Genomic DNA, 18,267 nt, shown 5'->3' on the forward strand with positions numbered 1-18,267 from the left:
GTTGTATTTTTGTTATTGACCAAATACTTATTTTCCACCCTGATTTACGAATAAATTCTTTACAAATCCTACCATGTGGATTCATGGATTTTTTTTTCACATTCTGTCTTTCACAGTTGAAGTGTACCTCTGGTGCAAATTACTGACCTCTGTCATCATTTTAGGTGGGGGAACTTGCACAATCGGTGGCTGACTAAATACTTTTTTGCCCCACTGTAAATGTCACTGAATCAGCTGGTGTGTCAGCTGCTCTTTCGTTGCACCTGGCTTATATTGTCCATAGACACTTGTTCTTAATTCTGATGACATTTTAATTCAAATACACGTCTGTTATGCTACTAAAGACCACTAAAATAAGCTATGCTTCCATTTACAGCCAGCCTCTAATGATACCTGCCATCCTATTTTGGAAAATTTCTTTTTTAACTTGACAAAAATCTTCACCCCATTTTTTCCTCTTAGTTTTATCTCAGATCAAATACATAAAAGTATATCACAAATATGACCTTCATTTTACCTACACCTCTGATGTTTTGTAGAAACATTTAATTTGCAAAGGCAACAGCTAATTACACACCCAGCTCTAATCAGCAAATGCATGAAAGATGTCAAAATATAAGTATCCAAAATGTTGGCAAAGGCAATTAATAATTTCGAAATGAGCAAAATTATTTGTGAATCTTAGTGTTACTCATTAAGTTAAATAAAAATGTCTTTCTTTCTTTTTTAATTAATGCATTAGGAATGATTAAGCTAACCTGAATTAAGAAGCGCTACAGCAACATCAGCAAATATTTAAAAGGAATTCTTCACAAAAGTGACAGCTGGTGGTGCAGTATTTAAAGAAAATTAGGTGACCCAAATCACCCACTATCTTACGGTGCAAGTCAGAAGGTTACACAGCATTGATGTGCTTTGTTTTCTGCCTAGAATCCCAGAGCATCCAAATGCACATCTGTAAACACAATAATAGTGTTTTAGCAGATCACTGACCATCTAGCCCACATTAATAAGTGTAATGACCATGAACGCCCCATCTGCCTTTTGTTTATTTTAAAATGGTGAGATGTTAAGTTAGATTCATTTTTACTATCGCGCATTAACAATATGATGCTGCAGCAACCCCTGCAGTGTTTGTCAGTAACACATTCCCTAGTAATGTGTCACTAAATAGTTTTATTTTATTACTGCTATTTTTTTTCCTCCTTTTTTAATATTTGTGAATAGTGAAGGAAGTTAAGAATTTTGCAATTTGCTGTGGTACTAAGAACTGGAAGTGAACAGTGAAGCCTGTCATTTTTCACTTTCTATGTGTTGTGAATTTACAGTGTTATTAAAAGTAGTAAAAAAAAAAATTAATTAATTAATTAAAGAAATATGTGTGTGTGTGTGTGTGTGTGTGTGTGTGTGTACACTAAATATACATAACCTGTTATAGACATTCAGAAGCTATGTTATTCTTCATTTCCCTGGGATAATTCACAAAATATTACCATAAACATTACATAACAAAAATAAGCCTTATATTAGATTCATCTACTAGTTAATTTTATCTGTAGTCCGTGCAAACAACATTGATTAAGATAAAAATAGAGTTATATAATCAAATATACAGGTCTGTACTTTAAGCCAGGATTCTGGGTTAGGCCAGCTAACTTGTTTTGGTCACTAGCAGAATTCTGGTGAACCCGTCTGCATGGAAGATGCCAACTTATCTCCACTCTCCAACTACTCACTTAGTGTCAGTGAAACATACATTTTAAAAATTATTAAACTTTGCAAACTAGAAAAGGAGACAAAGTTTTGCCCTATCACTACAACTAGTGTTGCACCATTTGACTACTGGCATTGGCAAGTGTTTAGAAATAAGTCTCTATCTTCCTTTAAGGTGTTTGGTACTGCACCGTATAACTTATTAGCATTTTCACCTTGTGACTGCCAGAAACCTCCTGCAACAACTTGCCGGCTGGTTAGGGAATACACATTTATCCCTTGTGACCAGTGGTTGCTAAGGAATCTTTGGCTCTTTGTGGCTTGTTTAGGGTTAAACTTTGGTTAGTCAGCATCATGTGGTGTTTCTCTAATCATGGTAGCTTATGCTGCAAGTCTAACCTCAAGCTGAAATGCATCTGGGTTCTGTGGCAGGACAATGATCCAAAGCCCACCTCTTAGTGGGTTAAGAAAAACAAAGGGGCGATCGTGGCGATCGTGGCTCAAGAGTTGGCAGTTCGTCTTGTAATCGGAAGATTGCCGGTTCGAGCCCCGGCTCCGACAGTCTCGGTCGTTGTGTCCTTGGGCAAGACACTTCACCTGTTGCCTACTGGTGGTGGTCAGAGGGCCCGGTGGCGCCAGTGTCCGGCAGCCTCGCCTCTGTCAGTGCACCCCAGGGCGGCTGTGGCTACACTGTAGCTTGCTATCACCAGTGTGTGAATGGGTGGATGATTGTGTATAGTGTAAAGCGCTTTGGGGTCCTTAGGACCAAGTAAAGCGCTATACAAATACAGACCGTTTACCATTTACCGAAGTGACGACTTTGGAGTGACCTGGTCAATGCTGACTCAATCCTGACTTGAATCCCATTGAGATACTGTGGCATGACCTTAAAAAGGCAGTTCATGCTTAAAAACCCTCCAGTGAGGTTGAATTACAACAATTCCACATGGGATGAGCCAAAATTCCTCCACAGCACTGTAAAAGACTCATTGCTAGTTGTCGCAAACACTTGATTGCAGTTGTTGCTGCTAAGCAACAACTGCTGGCGACAACCAGTTATTAGGTTTAGAGGGCAATCACTTTTTCACATGGGGCCATTTAGGGTGAGATTTTTTTACCCCTGGATTTAATAATAAACACCTTGATTTAGAAACTGCATTTTGTGTTTAGTAGTATTATCTTTGTCTAATCATTTAAATTTGTTTCATGATTTAAAACATTAAGTGTGACAAACATACAAAAAAAAGAGGAAATCAGGAAGGGGGCACAGGCTTTTTCACACCAGCGTACATAATAATTTCTTAAGAACACATGCATCTCCTGAGCTGCTCAGGGTCAATCACCAGCCAGTAAGTAATGCATAAAAGGGACTGAGAGGTGGGAAATAATGAACGACAACACTTGAGAGAACGCATCTGAACTGACACGAAAGGAGCGGGAAAATCACAGTCGTAGAAGTATAGAGAAAAAATAAAATGAGCAAAGACTATTGGAATGGAAAAAAGGAAGCATATGAAGCAGAGATGAAGAAGCTAATGAGCAAGAAGAACATGGTAGAGTGAGCAAGGTATTAAGAGTGTGATTGTATTCAGCATTCAAAGCCATCCCACTGGGATCTTCTGAAGGGTTAATAATCAATGCCAACACATCGAGCTGGGCCAATTAACACACAGCTAGAGATCCACCATGACCTGGTAAATGAAGCGAGAGAAAGTGAGGGAGGAGGAGAGATTGATTTTGTTTATACAGAACTAAAGCACTGTCTGAAGAAAAAACTGTCCTCCTTTCAGTTGGTGCTATTATTCTTAAGTAGATTCCAAAATAGTTTTTGCTTAAACTGGGCAACATTGTACAGAAAGAACAACTCACAGCATTTGAAAACAGCATATGCATGTGTTCATACGTGACATGCACACTGTAAAAACATCAGGTTATAGACATTAATGTAAACAGAAGCTAGTAAGTTATTGGACTCAAGTGTACTGACAGTATCTGCTGATACAATGACAAACAGTGTAATGAGATTGGGATTTGGCTTTCTTGATGAATTTGAGATTGTACTGTCCGTAAGTGTCTCTATGCTGTCTAGCAACATGAGCCTGCTCAATCTGTTTGTAAGAGTTGACAAAAATCTGGAAGAAATCAGAAAAACGTTCAAAATGCAAAAATGCAGAGTCACGTGGGCTAATGTTCGGCCCTATTAGACTCTTTGTGTCATTGTTGTATGGAAATGTGTGAGTGAATGGCTTTTGTGTGTGTGTGTGTGTGTGTGTGTGTGTGTGTGTGTGTGTGTGTGTGTGTGTGTGTGTGTGGGCGTCTGTATATGTATGGCTTAGTCAAAGTGTCAGGCTTGCTGAGCCTTGGTCCCTGTGGGACATGGTTGTGGAGGATGGGGGTTCTTCGGCTCTTCGGCTCCTGGGGCCTTGGTGCCCAACTCCCTTGGTGGGGCAGGCTGCCTGTTGCATCTCGTGCTCTTGGGCTCTTACCCTTTGGCCGCAAGGACTGCATCTGGTGCATCCCTCCTCCTTCCGCTGGGCTGGGCATGCAGTTATCGTCGGGATGTGTTTCCTCGGGTCTTCTGTATTCTTATGGGTCTGCGGAACATTAAGGATCTCCTGGGTCTTTCTCTGTGTGCCTCTGGGTCCTAGGAGACATTATAGTGGCTTTTCATTCTGATTGCCAAGTACATTACTTGATAAACACACATACACACACACACACACACACACACACACTCAGCTAGAAAAAAAATATTTTGTCTTATTTTGTATTTTGTGGCTAAATGTCTTTTTTGCGTGTTTTATTGGTGTCCCCACTCTCAAATATTGTTAGGGCTTAACCTTACAAGACTGTGAACCTGGACTGCTGTTGTAAACGGATTTTATATGAATAAAATTGAATAAAATTTATACGACTTGTATTGTATTACATTGCACTTTATTGGATTGAACTGTAATCAGTTCATTTGACCTACATACAAATATGCATAGAATCTTGCAAACTGTGTCAGGAAAAAAAAATCATCATTCCCATCAATGTCACACAATCACAAGAAGAGATTCTGCTGATTGCTCATTTGCCACCTCTGGCCTATCAGTTGCTGGATTCAACAACAGTATAAGCTACTTTAGTAACTTCGTCTTCTACTTTTGTACATCCCATGCACCAAAATTACTGTGGCGATATGCTGCAAACAGAATCACTATTTTACTATCACTGCATTACAAAATGACTGTCATGAAAAACAGATACATACAGGTGTGCCGTGAGTTAGGCTATTTTTAAATTTGATAGAAGCAATGACAGAGAAAGTTAGAGTTACAAAGAAATGGTTGTCATATTCAAATATATTTTAATAGATGTTGCAACCCTATCCACTATCAATGTAACTCAAAGTCACCAATATTTAAGCATGGAATTTGGTGGCAATTGTAACAATGAGATTTAGCTCTAATTCTTGCAATTGTCCTGTGAAGTTGTTTCAGTGTGCATATTATAAGCAACTATGTTCATCCTACTTTCGGCTTCAAAAAAATGTAATGTGGACATTTCCTACCATCAAAATGCAAAGTGGTACGATAAGATCATCCCTTTAAAGTTTGGCATTCACTGTTTTTTTTTTTTTCTGTTTTCTTTTAATAAACAAGAACAATGAATCAGGTTGGCAAAACAGCCATATCTAAAAAAAAATGTTTAGACCTAAAGAATGAGGCAATTGATAAGAATTTGTTTGCTTTAACAAGCAAATGGCTTCTATAGCCCCATATCTTTCAAATTAGAATCTGCAACTTGTTAGATAAACTAAACATTTCCTGCCACCAAATAAAAGTCTTTTTATCCTTTTGCAATTGAGGTCCCATGGATGTCTGTCAGTAGCTTTTTTTGTTTTGGTTTTGGTTTTACTTGTATAGACAGCAATTTGTACATCAGTTTTTCAGCTGATGGCAGGCATATATACATATACATATATATATGTATATATATATATATATATATATATATATATATATATATATATATATATATATCCATATATATATATATATATCCCACTCCTGACACCAGAGCAGCTGGATAGCGTAGTGGTTAGACTACACGCCTTTGGAGCAGAGGATCGCAAGTTCGATTCCTGCCTGGGGCGTCTGTATCCAGTAAGGGTCCTAAGGCTAGACCCCCTATGCTAAGCAAGCCTACCGCAGACATGAGCGAGACAGATAAATATGAAGGCATGCCGGCTCGGACGTCGCCCGGATCAACAAGGTCCGCGTCAGGTGTTGAGGAACCAGGGCACCCTGACGAAAAGTGGGCTACTGGAACAAGAAGGCATCGGTGGGCAAGAGACGAAAACAGGGCGTTGTTGGAATGCTACTACGCAAGTAACCCCAGCGGAAGGGGCTACATGAATAGGATGGTGGACCTATGGATTCTCCGATACCCAACATCCACAATGACGGCAAAACAACTAGTAGCTCAGTGTTCCGTGAAGTACCCTCAGAAGGGCTGCTAGATGATGTTAATGCAGCATACCTACAACCACGATTACCGACACTAACAAGCTGATCTACAATACGGCAGCAGTGATCAGTGAGATGGTTGGCTACAAGTTGAACAGCCACAAGGGGCAGTACCCTCCATGGAGAAGGAGGCTAGAGGGCAAGATCAAAGTAGCACGGAGGGAGGTTAGCCAACTAACGGAGTTGCAGAAAGGTGCGACAAAGAAGGTGCATAAGAAATACAGCAAGCTGTCCATACCTGAGGCCTTGGAAACTGCCAAGCAAAGACTCACAGCCTTAGCCAGCCGCTTGAGGAGGTACACCAGAGAGATAGAAGGCAGGAGAATAAACCAGCTGTTCTCCACAGAACCAGCAAAGGTGTACTCTCAGTGGCAAGGGAACAACAATAATAAGAGAACAGCACCACCAAGGCTGGAGACGGAGCAATACTGGAAGAGCATATGGGAGAAGGACGCAACCCATAACGGCAATGCTCAGTGGCTAGTGGATCTGAGGGCAGACCACAGCGACCTCCCTGAACAGGGTCCAGTAACCATCACAGTGGCAGATATCCAAGAAAGGGTCTCCAGTATGAAGAGTTGGACAGCACCAGGGCCCGACATGGTTCACGCCTACTGGCTAAAGAAGCTGACTGCACTCCACGAGCGTCTGGCAGCACAAATGAACCAGCTGCTAGTTAACGAGAGACACCCGGAATGGCTAACCGAAGGTCGGACAGTCCTGATCCCCAAGGACCCCAAGAAGGGACCGGTCCCCTCCAACTACCGACCAATAACCTGCCTCAGTACTACATGGAAGCTCCTGTCAGGCATCATATCGGCTAAGATGAACAGGCACATGGGTCAATACATGAGTGGGACACAGAAAGGAATTGGCAAGAATACCAGAGGTGCAAAACACCAGCTACTGGTAGACAGAACAGTCAGCCGAGACTGCAAGACCAGACTGACCAACCTGTGCACTGCCTGGATTGATTACAAGAAGGCCTATGACTCAATGCCCCACAGCTGGATACTGGAATGCCTAGAATTGTACAAGATCAATGGGACCCTAAGAGCCTTCATCAGGAACTCAATGGGGATGTGGCGTACAACACTAGAGGCCAACTCCAAGCCCATAGCACAAGTCACCATCAAGTGCGGGATCTACCAAGGAGATGCTCTGTCCCCACTGCTGTTCTGCATAGGCCTGAACCCCCTCAGTGAGATCATTAACAAGACTGGCTACGGATACCGACTACGGAACGGAGCAGTTGTCAGCCACCTCCTGTACATGGATGACATCAAGCTGTATGCCAAGAGTGAACGAGACATCGATTCACTGATCCACACTACCAGGCTATACAGCAATGACATTGGAATGTCGTTCGGACTGGAGAAGTGTAGTCGGATGGTAACAAAGAGAGGGAAGGTAGTCAGAACTGAGGGGATTGAACTACCAGAAGGCAACATTGCAGACATAGAGGACAGTTACAAGTACCTGGGGATCCCGCAGGCAAATGGGAACCATGAAGAGGCCGCTAGAAAGGCTGCAACCACCAAGTACCTGCAGAGGGTCAGGCAAGTCCTGAGGAGTCAGCTGAATGGTAAGAACAAGATCCGGGCCATCAACACGTACGCCCTGCCCGTGATCAGGTACCCTGCTGGGGTAATAGGCTGGCCAAAGGAGGAGATAGAAGCCACTGACATAAAGACAAGAAAGCTCCTTACCATGCATGGAGGGTTTCACCCCAAGTCCAGCACCCTGAGGCTGTACGCTAAGCGGAAGGAAGGGGGCCGGGGACTGGTGAGTGTCAGCACCACAGTCCAGGATGAGACAACGAACATCCAAGAATACATTGGGAAGATGGCCCCAACTGACCGAGTGCTCAGTGAATACTTCAGGCAGCAGAAACCCAAGAAAGAGGAGGGAGACGAGGAACCATCATGGAAGGACAGGCCCCTGCACGGTATGTACCACCGGCAGATAGAGGGGGTGGCTGATATCCAGAAATCCTACCAGTGGCTGGACAAAGCTGGACTGAAAGACAGCACAGAGGCACTAATCATGGCAGCACAAGAACAAGCTCTGAGTACAAGATCCATAGAGGCTGGGGTCTATCACACCAGGCAAGACCCCAGGTGCAGGCTGTGTAAAGATGCCCCAGAGACAATCCAGCACATAACAGCAGGGTGCAAGATGCTAGCAGGCAAGGCATACATGGAACGCCACAACCAAGTGGCCGGCATAGTGTACAGGAACATCTGTGCCGAGTATAACCTGGAAGTCCCGAGGTCAAAATGGGAGATGCCCCCAAGGGTGGTGGAGAATGACCGAGCTAAGATCCTGTGGGACTTCCAGATACAGACGGACAAAATGGTGGTGGCTAACCAACCGGACATAGTGGTGGTAGACAAACAGAAGAAGACGGCCGTAGTGATCGATGTAGCGGTTCCGAATGACAGCAATATCAGGAAGAAGGAACACGAGAAGCTGGAGAAATACCAAGGGCTCAGAGAAGAGCTCGAGAGGATGTGGAGGGTGAAGGTAACGGTGGTCCCCGTGGTAATCGGAGCACTAGGTGCGGTGACTCCCAAGCTAGGCGAGTGGCTCCAGCAGATCCCGGGAATAACATCGGAGATCTCTGTCCAGAAGAGCGCAGTCCTGGGAACAGCTAAGATACTGCGCAGGACCCTCAAGCTCCCAGGCCTCTGGTAGAGGACCCGAGCTTGAAGGATAAACCGCCCGCAGGGGCGTGCTGGGTGTTTATATATATATGTATGTATGTGTGTGTGTGTGTAGTCCTAGAAACAGCAAAGACACTGTGCAAGACCCTTGAGCTTGAAATCTCTGATAGGGGACCCACGCCTGAAGGATAAAGACCACCCACAGGCTGAGTGGAAATTTTATTTATTCATCTTTTTTATAAATGAGCACTAAAAACTGCCCAAGTTTTTTCCTTTCACTGTTTATTTGATGTATTTCTTTGGTTTGTTTTAACTTATTGATATGAAATCCTGATGGAGATACATCTTTTTTTTGTGGCAACACTGAATTGACTGAATTTTATTACCATAATATAAATTAGATTTGTGAAAGTCAAAGGGTGGGGTTAAATTAATTAATTAGGAAAGGTCCAAATCCCAATACATTATTAGATTTGTATAAACCAGGATCATGATGGCTGTGAGTGGTTAAAACTAAACTGTTTTTCCTCTTTTTCTCAATTTCCCTCTTTCTAATCTCTTGACAGCCCTTATTACCAGGACTCAAAGAGCAAAATGTAATATTTTGTTCAGGGATGTGAAAGGTTAATTGTACAGTGTATGCGCTGTCCGCATGTGTGCATTACTATTCAGCAGTGTAGCTGAGCGCATTACCACTGGACCTATTTTACATTCAGTGAGAAGTGGTCCTCTAACTGCTGCTGTATTCAAAGACAGCTTCTCTTGGAACTGTGCCTTCATCCATCACTGACGTGTTGGACTCGTAGTTGCATTGCCATCCAATTGCCAAGCAGCATTGTTACACAAAAGAAATAATTGACCAAAAACAAAAATCCTTGTCAAACCAAAGGAATTTGTGTTTGACCTAATGGCTGGACAAAGCTGGGGTGAAAGACAGCACAGATGCACTAATCATGGCAGAACTGGAACAAGCTCTAAGCACAAGAGCAACAGAAGCTAGAGTCTACCACACAAGGACATGTTATGATAAGCTAGCACATAACAGAAGGGTGCAAGATTCTTGTAGACACGGTATACATTGAACGCCATAACCAAGTGGCTGGTATGGTACAGAGGAACAGCTATGGTGAGTATGGCCTGGAAGTTCTGAGGTCAAAATGGGATACAGACTCAAAGGTGGTTGAAAATGACCAAGGTAGCAAGGTTCATGTGAAAAGGTCGCTCCCAAGACCATCAGAGAAAACTCTGGAGACAACGATTAAGCAGTTAGCAAATGAAGGAGAATTACATGAGGAAAACGCAGCCTGTTTACCGATCGCCCCTTAATAATCTTGTGAGGTCTGAATGGCAACGCTGGTTGTTTTGAACTGTCGCTTATTGGGCTGATGGGTTTCAGGTTGTCTGGTCAAGTACTGGAAATGCTCCATCTCTGCTGCTCATTTCCAACAGACAGGTCTGTGAAGCAACAAAGCGTCACATATCAGTGGTAGTTTGACAGATTCATAGACAGACATTACCATGTAAACTGTCAGATTCAAGACTGGACTGAAAATGAAAAAGCAGCCAATGGCTAAAGTAAAATGTTGAAAGACCTTTAGAGTTATTGTTCGATCCTCAGGAGCATAATAAATGAGGGCTGACTCTAGAAAATAATAGAATATTATGATATTAGTTTATTTAGCACTGAATTAGATCTATCAGACTAGAAATATTTGAAAATGTTTCAAATCATCTTTTCAACGTAGCCACAGAATTCACTGTCCTTGGATCAGTGATTTAACTCTCTGCTGTCTCTCTGATGTGCTTTGCTAATTTCTCCATCCTTACTTGATGTGCGTAAAAGTGCCAGTGATGAGTGGAGTCGTCTTTATTGGCAGCCTCTATCATCACTTGCATTCCACCTTAACACTAGCCCTGGCACCTGAATAAAGATTTCCTATCATGGAGCCTGAGCACAGGCGCCACGCTCTTAAAATGTGACAAATGCAAATGGGACGAGAGAAATCAAATGTGACTAACGTGTATGGAAACAGAGAAAATCAATTGTCTCCTCAACAAATGGATGAGCTATTAAAATGATTGTGCTCTACAGGAATATATTATCCTCAGCAGCTGCCAGCAGAGGCAACAGCAGCTCATATCCCAAGTCTGCTTGGCCCAAGAAAGCACATCGAGCTCCCACAGAGGCAATTATATATGCAATATGCATGGGCGAAACATGTGATTTATCTGCCTGCTCTCATGCTAATAGCTCTTACATATTACCATTATAGCAAACATAAAACATGCAATAAAAACACAAATCAAAATAAGACCATAAATGTATTCTTTGCCAAAGTTAATTTGTCTGGCTCTGTTTGAAAGGAGATGGTGCATAGATGCTAAAAACTGGCTTTGAAGAAGCATTGCCATTTTCCATCTTTAATAATAGAAAAGCTTTTGACTTGCATAGAAATTTAAGCTTGGGAGTTTGGGACCAGACTTTGAACTGTTATTTCAAATCAGGATGAAGAAACATTTCTCTTCCTCACCCCATTTGTCAGTGATATTGTGAATAAAGAATTAATTAAAGCTCAGATGCTTTAGAAGAGACGAGATATGAAACATTAAAAAAAAAAAGCCTTTCATGAAACAATTGCAGCTCGCTGAAGTTTGAATAAACAGTTTTTCATCAATCTCTGTGGGGTAGAGCGGCTTCAGAGGAAAGGATTCAATCCACTCATCAGATAAAGATATTTGCCAGCCCTCAAATGCGGCCATATTAACACTTCAAAACAATCAGAGTATCTCTGCAGGCGTAGGAAAGGTTACACAGCATGAAAATAACACAGATTTTCTTGTTTTTTGAAGTTTCTGAACAGCCTTTTAGAATTATTTGCCATAAAATAAATACAGATATTGTACACGATATCCATGCTCAATCCTATTAGTTGGAAGAAAATGTCAAGAAGAGGAAGAAGAGCCATCTGGCTTAAACAGGACACATCTTCACATGATATTGATGGGGTAGTAACCTTCTGAAATGACAGTTTTACTGGAGTCTCAAACATGGCTCCATTAAAGTTTTAATAAATTATATCACAAAATGGTAATGTGGCCCGCTGCACCAAGTGACCAGTGTCCTTTGGGAATGACACATTATATATTCGCTTGTTTGTCTTCAGGTTAACCCTGAAGACAACCCTGGGATTTTAGTGTTATGAAGGTCTGTAAGACAGCGGTCCTCAACCTTTTTTGCGCCACGGACCGGTTTATGCCCGACAATATTTTAACGGACGGGCCTTTAAGGTGTCGCGGATAAATACAACAAAATAAAACTAGTACCGGTACCAAAAAAAGAAGATTTATTCATAACACATGTGAAAAGACCCAGGAAAACCGAGTTAACAATAAAAACAATAAAAACAATAACAAAATAACGCTGAAAACCGATAAAAACCCTGAAAACCATACATTTCACACCTGACACCTCAACTCTCGCGGCCCGGTACCAAACGACTCCCAGACCGGTACCGGTCCGAGGCCCGGGGGTTGGGGACCGCTGCTGTAAGACAGTGTTGCTTCATTACATCATTAATTTTTTTAATCATTTTAAGACAATTTTATTGTTCTATACACCTTCACAATTATCTTAAAAGAGGGCACTGCTACCCTTTTCGTGTGAATGTGCATGATTCAGAAACCCTGGGTCAACTTAGTTGGCATCCACCTTTGTTTGACTAGTTGGTGTGATTTTAGATGTTACTGTAAGCTAACAAGATAAGAAGAATGTGTTGACACATAGCATATATAAATTTTTACCCAGCCAAACCTGAAAACACAAGCAAAAGTTCAGGTTTGCCTGCAATAAAATTAGCTGTGGCAGCTTATGTTGGAGTATTAACATGGATGGATGGTTTATGAGCTATAGTTATAATATTGCTTCCGCGGCTGATGTGATTAGCTAATTGCTTTCGTGTGGCCTTACAGCTTATGTTGTGTGTAGACACAGGTGAAACACCAAAGCCAGATGATGCTAATTAGGTTTATGTTCTTATTTGTATCCCAAAATTAATATGCATGTAGGACATTTAGGACCCTTTGTTTCACATGCTCATACAAGTTAGCTGAAAACAGAAGTTCTGACTCGTTTCATAATGCTAGCTAAAAATGCTACTTTTATTAAAGGATCTGAATTTGGCTTTTAAATTTAAAGACAGATCAATGTGTTCTGAAAAATTGTGTTTGGTAGGTAAGCAGTATGAAGTCGTTTCAACACAGCTGTATAGATTGACACATACAAGCAAACACAGACACACTCAAGTCACTTGAGACATGACGTATCGTTAGAATTGGGCATGTGTCCCAAACCACAGGGAGCCCTTCCAACAGCTTGGATTATAGATGCAGGTCTTCCACACACATACACAAGAAAACACAAACTAACACAGCAACACACACAATGCCTCCTGCTGCTGCTCCTGGCGAGCTATGTGACGTGGCCTGCTGACTAGAGAATGGCACAATTGTGTGTTTGGGCCATCTGCTGCTGAGACTGATATAGATATCACACACACTAAACACACAAGCACATTCTGCAGGCATACATAAATGTTGCCCTCCTACTTACAGATAGACAAAACAGATATAGACCGTGGCCCATCTTTATCAAGGTTATCCATATGTTATTCTTATATTATTTAGCATCGCTCAAGCCAAAAAAGAAATGTAGATAGATAGATAGATATTTTGTATTTTTGTAACCAGCTTTTGTTCAGTGCTGAAAAATGTTCCTTCAGCATGAGGATGAAATACCAGCCGGTCCAATCTGGAAATGTCTTTATTGCTGAACTTTAGAGTCCAGACCTCTCAGAGTCAGAACAATAAAGAGAGTAAACATCAGGAACCAAACAAACCTGAAGAGAAGACTCAAATAAGGCCAAAGGATCAAGTTTTATTGACATCTCTTTCCTGCAATTAGGAAAACGGAAATGACAGACTGACAGCTCCTGTGAGGAGTCTGGGTGTAAGAAAGGCTTCAAAGAACTCAGCCAAATAGAAGAAGTACATACAAAAAGATCTGCTTTATTAATTGATAAAAAAATAATGAAGCTCAGTTAGTCAAATTCTCCAAATGTTGAACTGCCTAATGGGGTTGGGTTTTTATGTGAACAAATACTTTAGTATAAAGAACAATTTTGAAGAAAGTCATGCGGTCTTTATTTAAAAAAAGCCTCCATGTGAATGTTATGGTCATGAATGTCTTTCCAACTGTGAAATATAAAGTCGTAGAGGACTGCAGGCTCATGTTGCGTGCTGATACCTTTTCCCCAGTTCAAAAGCACAAAAAAGGAAATATTCACAGATTCATAGTTTTCGTTCTTGTGCACAAACAATTTCAGTCAGTTCCTTGAGAGTTGTACGGGTTTATCAGACTACATTTTTATGGTTTTATTATTTTATTACAAATTTGATGTTCCAGGTAGCATCTTGAGGCAATTGTTTTTGTGATTTGGTGCTGTATAAATAAAATTGTATCAAATGGAACTGAAATTGCTGACAGCTTGATAGATTTTTATCATGTTTGGAATGGCATCCTGTTTAATCCTCACTCAGTTTTAACAAAATAGATTTTTCTACTGGTCCATGATCCCACAGTAATTCTGTCTGAGGAAAACATTTCAAGAACAGTCTGACTCAAATTTGGCCAGTCTCCCATTGTAGGTCATCTCTTTGAGGAGTGCTGCACCAACTCAAGATCATTAATTGGAGGTCCCACTTTGAAGACGTGCATCTGTAATTTGCACATGATCTTTTCCAATGTATCAAATTATCGACCCTTCAACTGGAATACTTTTGTCGTATGAAGACAATAGTTCAGGCAACCAGATATCATGAGCTAAACTGGTAATGAGTGAAGATAAAAAAAACAATATGTCTAAAAATAAGTGCAATTTTTCTGGAAGTGGTCCAGAGGTGCACAATGTAAAAAGGTGTATAACATTTAAAGCAGTTTTTGTTAAATTTTACAGAGAAATATAGATGCTTTACAGCTTGACAGTTTGCAATGCGTCATTATAATTTCACAGCTTATCACAGTATTTGTTCATGATTCATTATTAAGCAAACACAATCACTTATCAAGTAAGTTTGCCTAGGAAAACTAAATACATTTCAATGAACAGTTCTGGGAAATAATGGGATCTTGCTTTCTGTTTATCTCCAAAGTAACAAGTCTTTCTCCACTCTTTCTAGGTCTTTTTCAAGCTTGTCAGATGACAGTGAAGAGTCAAGAGCCAGGTACCTTTACAGACAGTGGGTGGGACTTGGTTTAACTGATGTCCACCTATCCAATCACACTGTTCTGCTCAGTCTGCCTGGTTCCACACCCAACACCATCACTGACAGATCTAGCCACCAGTGTTTCATGCCAAACGGGACCCCTTGTGACCAGCGTGGGCCAAATGATCTGACAAAGCAGCAGTTCTCCTATGCTGCATACTCTGCCATGGGAAGCGTGCAGGTATGGTTGTGCTGTGTTGTGTCATGTTGACATTTCTTGAAACGAAGGCTGCATAACCTTTCTGGTTACTGGAACCCGGTCCTAGTCTTTCTCACTCCTAACCCCAGCCATGGTCATGAACAAAGGTCATGGCAAGAACTTTTAGGTTCTAATGCTGATAATTTGTTTAACCAAAGCTCAGTGTTGAACTGTTGTTTGATTTATTTGATATAACTGTCTAAACGAGAAGGTCGCATATGTTATATTAAGCAGCTTTTCTAATAGCAGGTTGTTTGAAATGCAGAAAGCTCCCAGATTTTAGGGAGGTAATGCATAGAACGTGGACAGAATAACTAGCTGTGGTCAGGTAAATGCAAGTAATTGATTTGTTAGACTGAATAGCGCACTGTGTTCAAATCTAAAAATGAAGCAGTCCAATTAAGTTTGACAAAAAACAAACAAAAAACACCAAAAAAACTCATCAAGATTAAATTGAAAATTAAGGCAGATTCATTGACAGTCGATGGCCAAAAAAACCCCAATTCTACTCAACAATGTCTTTATTAAGCTTTATTATATTTTTGTATGTGTTTGATAAAAGATGTGCTTTGGTATACATTGTTTATACCAATTTTAACTTCTTTAAATGATGTTGTTGAATGAAAAATGTAATATATTGTATCTGCACAGGTAACTGAACAAAATGGAGTAGAGTCTTTAAAATGGGTCATACTCAAGATGTTTTTTTTTCTTTTGTTTTTCTGTATTTTTATAGAACCAAAAGGGACATTTTCTTAAAGGCTGTCCAAAGCCACCTCTTTCAGATAACCTCATTAACACACATTATTACATACACATTAGAAAGATAATAATACACTTGTACAATACAATAACACCAACACACTCAATGCAGAGATCTTAAAAAATGTTTTCATAGTAGTTGTGTCATGCACAGTGCACAGTTAATCTTTTTACCATCCTTCAAGAGTGTGAAGGTTAATGGAAGTCATTATGTATGTAGTCCACCCACTCTAGCTAGAAGACACACAGACATGCATACACAAAGCATACAGTCACACTATTTTTAGAGAGTTTTACTTCTCTGTATCCTGGGAACAGAGAAAGGGGTTGAAGGAGATGCTTGTTATTCCCTTGAGCCCCTGCCCGGCCTGAGGGCAGATGAAAAGTTGGAGTGATTCTTTGAATACCAAGTTTTCTTCTTCTTTTCTCCCCCTTCCTCTCCCTTCGTTCTCCTTTCTCCGCTTTACTCGATCCATCCAGCTGTCCACTCGTCGAAGTCTACCCAAAGGAGGGTCACAGTCATCCATCACTTTATTATTTCCTAGCTCTGTTCCTGCACGCTGCCTTGAATTAAGCGGTGGTTTGCAGGATCTAAACATGGCTTTCAGACAATTAAATATGGCATTTGTGATGGATGGATTGGGCCCAGAGCAAGTATACTGGACTAATAAGTCCTGCTGTTGGTGGCCCTGTTTTGCTGGTGCTGCACTGTGTGCTCTTAAAATTAACAAGTTCAACTATTGTGTTAAATTTGAAAGTAAAATACAATAACAGCAGCTTGTATTATTAATTCTTGATCTGTAACAGAAGAAGACGATATCACCATGTTCATTATGTTGCTATAGGCAAAGTGTATTTCAGTGAAGGGCGTCGTTTACACAGCGTGGTTCACTGGACTGTTTTAAGTGGAAAAGAGGTTGTTCACTTAATAAGTAATAACAGAGAATGGCAACAGATGTGGGAAACTCTACAAGAGAGGGACCCAGTTGCCACAGGACCCTTAGGACTCGTATAGACCGAACAGTGAAAATACAATGGCAGTGTCCCAGGTGTCATGAACATCCATGAAGAACAGAAAATCCTTCTGGTATAGCACGCATTCACCAGAGGATGTTATCCATCAAGTGAAGCAAGATACCAGCCTCCCTGTAGAGCCTCAGGGCCATTCGGTCACAGCTGTAAGAACACAGTAAAACATGCAAGACATGCATGCAAAAAAGTTGTTAGACAAAGTATCGACCAACATAAGAACAACTAAGAACTTCAGTTTTTTGCAATGCTTTTCTATAAAAGGTAAAATGTATTCTTGATTTTTTTTTTTACCTAAAGCTCTATGTGCTGTTTACTTATCCCCCCAATAACAAATTAGATCATCATTATGCTGCTTGAATATCAAACATTTTCAGTCAGTTTGCTTGTCTGAATATCTTTAAACTCTGCTTTAAAACTTTTTTTACTTTAAAATTGAAGTAGCTGTCATGTAAACTGGATATGATTCTACTCTTTCCTGATTTACTAGTAAATAAATACAAGCCTTGTTTATATACGTTCTCTCTGGAGTCAGTAGATTAGGTTCTAAGAGCTACATCATGTGAAAATTCGATAGATTTATAATGGTTTCTAAAATTGCCCAATTTATCTTATTTTACAGGGAATTAATCAACTATAAGAAAAAGCTTGCTGGACTGTTTCTTTTCCTGATATACTATTCAGGAATTATTAGAAAAAAGGAGAGAGAAAGAACGTAACTAACATAAATAAATAAAAAAAATAATAATAATCACACCCAATTGTTAAAGAAAGGATAAGAAAAATGCCAGCATTTATTCATAAATGGAGCCTTACTTTTTCTGCAGTGTTATACTGGCCACCTGCTTTTATGAGGGGTTTTGTGTGTCTGTGTTTTAAATGAAGTTAAAATTTGACCAAAGTTTTTTAAATAATAGGTTTTCTTGACATGAATTATTAATCGAATATGATAAACTGAATTCACTTCCAATCCACCGGCTGAGCAAACATCAGTATTGAAAGAAATTTTATGTAAACCCACAGGCTCAATTATGTGACTCAATATCACACTGTAAAAAAGCTC

At 40.5% G+C, this 18,267-nt stretch overlaps 1 protein-coding gene across 1 annotated transcript in view; it reads left to right on the forward strand.

The window, feature by feature from the left end:
* LOC120738575 (inactive N-acetylated-alpha-linked acidic dipeptidase-like protein 2) overlaps positions 1-18,267 on the forward strand; it is a 466,433-nt gene that overhangs the window by 199,550 nt on the left and 248,616 nt on the right. Inside the window, exon 7 of the mRNA XM_040039869.1 lies at positions 15,128-15,395. Coding sequence (XP_039895803.1) covers positions 15,128-15,395 — 268 coding nt within the window. The remainder of the gene's footprint in view (positions 1-15,127; positions 15,396-18,267) is intronic.

The sequence above is a fragment of the Simochromis diagramma genome, unplaced genomic scaffold, assembly GCF_900408965.1.
Source record: "Simochromis diagramma unplaced genomic scaffold, fSimDia1.1 OVJJ01000026.1, whole genome shotgun sequence".
Classification (NCBI taxonomy): domain Eukaryota; kingdom Metazoa; phylum Chordata; class Actinopteri; order Cichliformes; family Cichlidae; genus Simochromis; species Simochromis diagramma.